Source organism: Nestor notabilis, unplaced genomic scaffold (genome assembly GCF_000696875.1).
Source record: "Nestor notabilis isolate BGI_N333 unplaced genomic scaffold, ASM69687v1 scaffold22483, whole genome shotgun sequence".
NCBI lineage: Eukaryota > Metazoa > Chordata > Aves > Psittaciformes > Psittacidae > Nestor > Nestor notabilis.
The window spans coordinates 47,225-50,543 of NW_009921236.1; the positions used below are offsets into that span (position 1 = coordinate 47,225).

The 3,319-nt window shown below is 47.9% G+C and overlaps 1 protein-coding gene across 1 annotated transcript; it reads right to left on the minus strand.

The window, feature by feature from the left end:
* Positions 1–354: 354 nt before the first annotated feature.
* Positions 355–2,690, minus strand: KLF10 (Kruppel-like factor 10). The gene is made up of 3 exons (XM_010011052.1): positions 2,460–2,690; positions 1,507–2,356; positions 355–614 (listed from the first exon to the last, which is right to left on the minus strand). Exons 1-3 carry the CDS (start codon positions 2,688–2,690, stop codon positions 355–357), a joined length of 1,341 nt encoding a protein of 446 aa, XP_010009354.1.
* Positions 2,691–3,319: the final 629 nt, after the last annotated feature.

Below are 3,319 nucleotides of genomic sequence, written 5' to 3' on the forward strand. Positions count from 1 at the left end.
ACAAGAAGTTAAAACCAGAGTTGGTTGAGCGCCAGCAGCAAACCTTCAGCAACACTTACATGTGACTGACCTCGAGTATCTATCAGCAATTTGCAAGATTTAGAACTAGTACATGCTCTGCTCCAGAACCTTCCCTTTCTCTCTCTCCTTACCAGTGCAAGACACCCGCTGTTCCAGTCAGCCACCAGTTCTCCCAACAACGTTTTTGTGACAGCACAGACTACCACTGCCTCCCTGCTGCTCTGCCATCAGCAGCCAGTGCGGGAGAACCACAGACTGGGAGGAAAAGCCTTTTTCCAGGTGGCACATCCCAGTGACAACAGTTAATTCCACCGCCTTCAGCACAAGCCCTCTCTAGTGCGCGGTGGCTGCTGCGGTCGGCACAGCGACGTCGTTCAGCTTGCTCACTTCCATCTGCCAGTTGGGCAACTTCTTGGCCGACAAGTGGCGACGGGCATGCTTCGTTAAATGGTCGCTCCTCATGAACCGCCGCTCACACATGGGGCAGGCAAACTTCTTCTCCCCAGTATGCGTTCTGCGATGGCGAGACAGTTCATCAGATCGTGCAAACCTCCTCTCACAGCCCTTCCAGCTGCAGCTGAAAGGCTTTTCTCCTAAAAGATAAAAAAAAGAGGAAAAACCCCTATGAGTAGTACATGAGCAGCAAACACCACTGTCCTGAATTTGGCAGAATTCGCCTTTTTTTAAAGAAAAGCTTCTATAATTACAGTTGAAGAAAAATCTACTTAATTAGATATATGAAATGTGGAAAATTGTTTATATACCAATATTTAAACACACAGACTCGCCATCCTTAAGATTAAGCAGTACAAAGGGTTAACTACTCTCTGGAACCAGTTTGAGGTGCTCTTTACATCTCCAGACAGCTGATTCTAATTCAGCCCCACGTGAACTGCAGATTGTGACAACTTAGCATGCCTACAACTGCCCTCTGAAACACAATCAGTAACAATGCTTTGCACAGAGCCCTGGTCGTGCACTGCGAGGCCATGTTAAAGTACATGTGACTCTTGCTACTGCTGGAATTAAGAGCTGAGGCATGGAGAAATTACTCTAAAATCACCAAGGCAGGAACAGTATGGAGTAGAGCCTTATATTCTCCATAAAATAATCTCTTTTAAGTGTTACCCACTTCTGACATAAAGCATCCTTGAGGAAAAGCCTAGTAAGGTATCTTTTAACTCTGGAAAAGCAGACTCTGCACAGGGCAAAGCCTTGTTTCCACACTCATCAGGAGCATTACAGGGCGTCTTCTGACATGAAGCAAGTCGAGCCCAGGCAAACTGCTGAGTCAACTTCCCCTGCAGGAGATTTCCTGTCTGAGATTAGGCAGCATTACAATGCACACTGGCAGTAAAAAGGATTTCATTGCTGCCCCACAATTTGTTCCATGAACAAATCCGGTAATCGCTAGAACCTTACCACCCTGTGAATGAAACCACAATTTTCTACATTAGTTTTTACCATCCAGCAACAGCAACTAACCTGTGTGTGTTCTGACATGGGCCTTCAAATGGGAGCTCTTGAAGTATGTTTTCCCACATCCTGGGTAGCTGCAAATGTGACTTCTTATTCTCGAAGAATCAGCCGGAGGAGTGGTTTTTGCTGCAGAAGGTACAAAGCCGGGAGCAGGGGCAATGGGAGAGAGTCTTGTGCCGTTTGGACTAATAATGGGAGCCTTGGGGCTCTGCACAACTGGCTGGGGCACAACAAACATTACAGCACCCTTGGGAACTTGGGTGCCCATGAAGACCATGGGCTGACACAGAGCCGGCTGCTGGCTTGGCACAGCGCTGGGCACCACAGCTGTCACAACGTTGTTGCTCGCGGGCAGAGGGACCATCTGGCAAATCACGGGCACAGGAGGGGCTCCACTGCCTTGGGCAGGACACGACGGGATCACTGGCACAGCCTGATGCCTGCTGCTGACCAAGGGCTTTGTGAGGGGCACCGGAGCGACGGCTGTTTCTGCAGTTCTCCCTTCCACCACCGGCAGCTCTCCGCTCTCATCACTGGCTCTGCTCAGCACCACGGCGGAACACTCTGCATGCTCTGCTTCCAGGTTTTGCTTACTGCTGGCTTCCCTCGAAGCACCATCCGGGTATTTCAGCACACTGGCTGTTCTCACCGGGCAGGTTTGGCGATTACAAAGCTGGGCATCGGCTGTGTGGCGAATAACGCTTGTCACCTGAGCTTTCAGGGGCCCAGCTGCTGGAGGCCTCTCTGCCTCTCTCCGAGGCACAGCAGGCAGAGGAGATTTGGCACCCTCGGCCAGCGACTTGCTGACCACCTGTGACATCTCCAAGTCAGAAGGGCTGTAAGGGGGGGTCAGGCACTGTGTGTGGGAGAGAGACACAGTAAAGGGGGGCACATTACCAACTTATCACCACACTGGTTGTTAAAAACAAGCACACATATGTACAAATCCAGAAACTTACAAAAGCTGGTATCGCATTGAAGTCCGCTGCTCCAGGAAGCAAGGTCTCATCGCTCTCTTCTGACATATCAGATGCTGGAGTTATAGGTCTCATTTCTGCATGTTTTTTGAAGTCTGATTTCCAATTGCAGCTCATAGAAATAAGCGCTTCTACAGCCTCATAATCGCTTTTTTCAGGAGTCTTGTTCCAGAAATACCTACTGTCTCTCTGTTTCTCAGTCATCATCTCCATTTCTTAACTCCTGTTTTGGTTAAAGGTGAAAAAGGAAATTTTAAACATGTTTGAATGTTCTGCATTTACTTGTAAGAGAAAGCTTCATAAAAACCAAACAAAGCAACCTGTGCAAGATAAATACACTTGGTCATGTGGGGGATAGGCCTGTATTTCCATGCATTCTTTCTTATATAAGTAAGATTTTAATGAAGTTGTTCTTCGGGAAATCTGGACATCTGGTGAAGATTATGTATTTTCTCAAGACAAAAGAACTCCCCCCAAATCTTAAGCAACGGTTTAAGTTATTCCACATTGCAAGTGTTGTGTCTGAACACTTAATTAAAATCTTTACCCAAAGAAAGCAAAGCTTCCTCCACCATTCCACCCTCCTTCCATTTTTGCTGTTTAAAGCCCTCGATGTTATGCTTATTTTGAGACACGTTAAAGGACGATATTGGGAGCGACGCACACCTTCTTTGAAAGGTATTAGCCAACAAAAATGTTCCAGGAAATACACTCCCACACACGTGTACACGCGAGGAAAATCACCAGTTCGGTCACTATCAGACCCATCAGCTCACAGAACCGACCCCGGCAGAAAGCCTCCTAAGGCTCCACCATTATCCCTAGCACAGCCCTCCCGTTGC

Bases quoted from the DNA above. Each gene is read 5' to 3' on its own strand.
- KLF10 (XM_010011052.1), bottom strand. From the start codon at position 2,690: ATGGAGATGATGACTGAGAAACAGAGAGACAGTAGGTATTTCTGGAAC. The intron at 2,357-2,459 runs GTAAGTTTCTGG...TCCCACACACAG, and splicing joins TCAATGCGATACCAGCTTTT to TGCCTGACCCCCCCTTACAG. The intron at 615-1,506 runs GTTAGTTGCTGT...TTTATCTTTTAG, and splicing joins CCATGTCAGAACACACACAG to GAGAAAAGCCTTTCAGCTGC.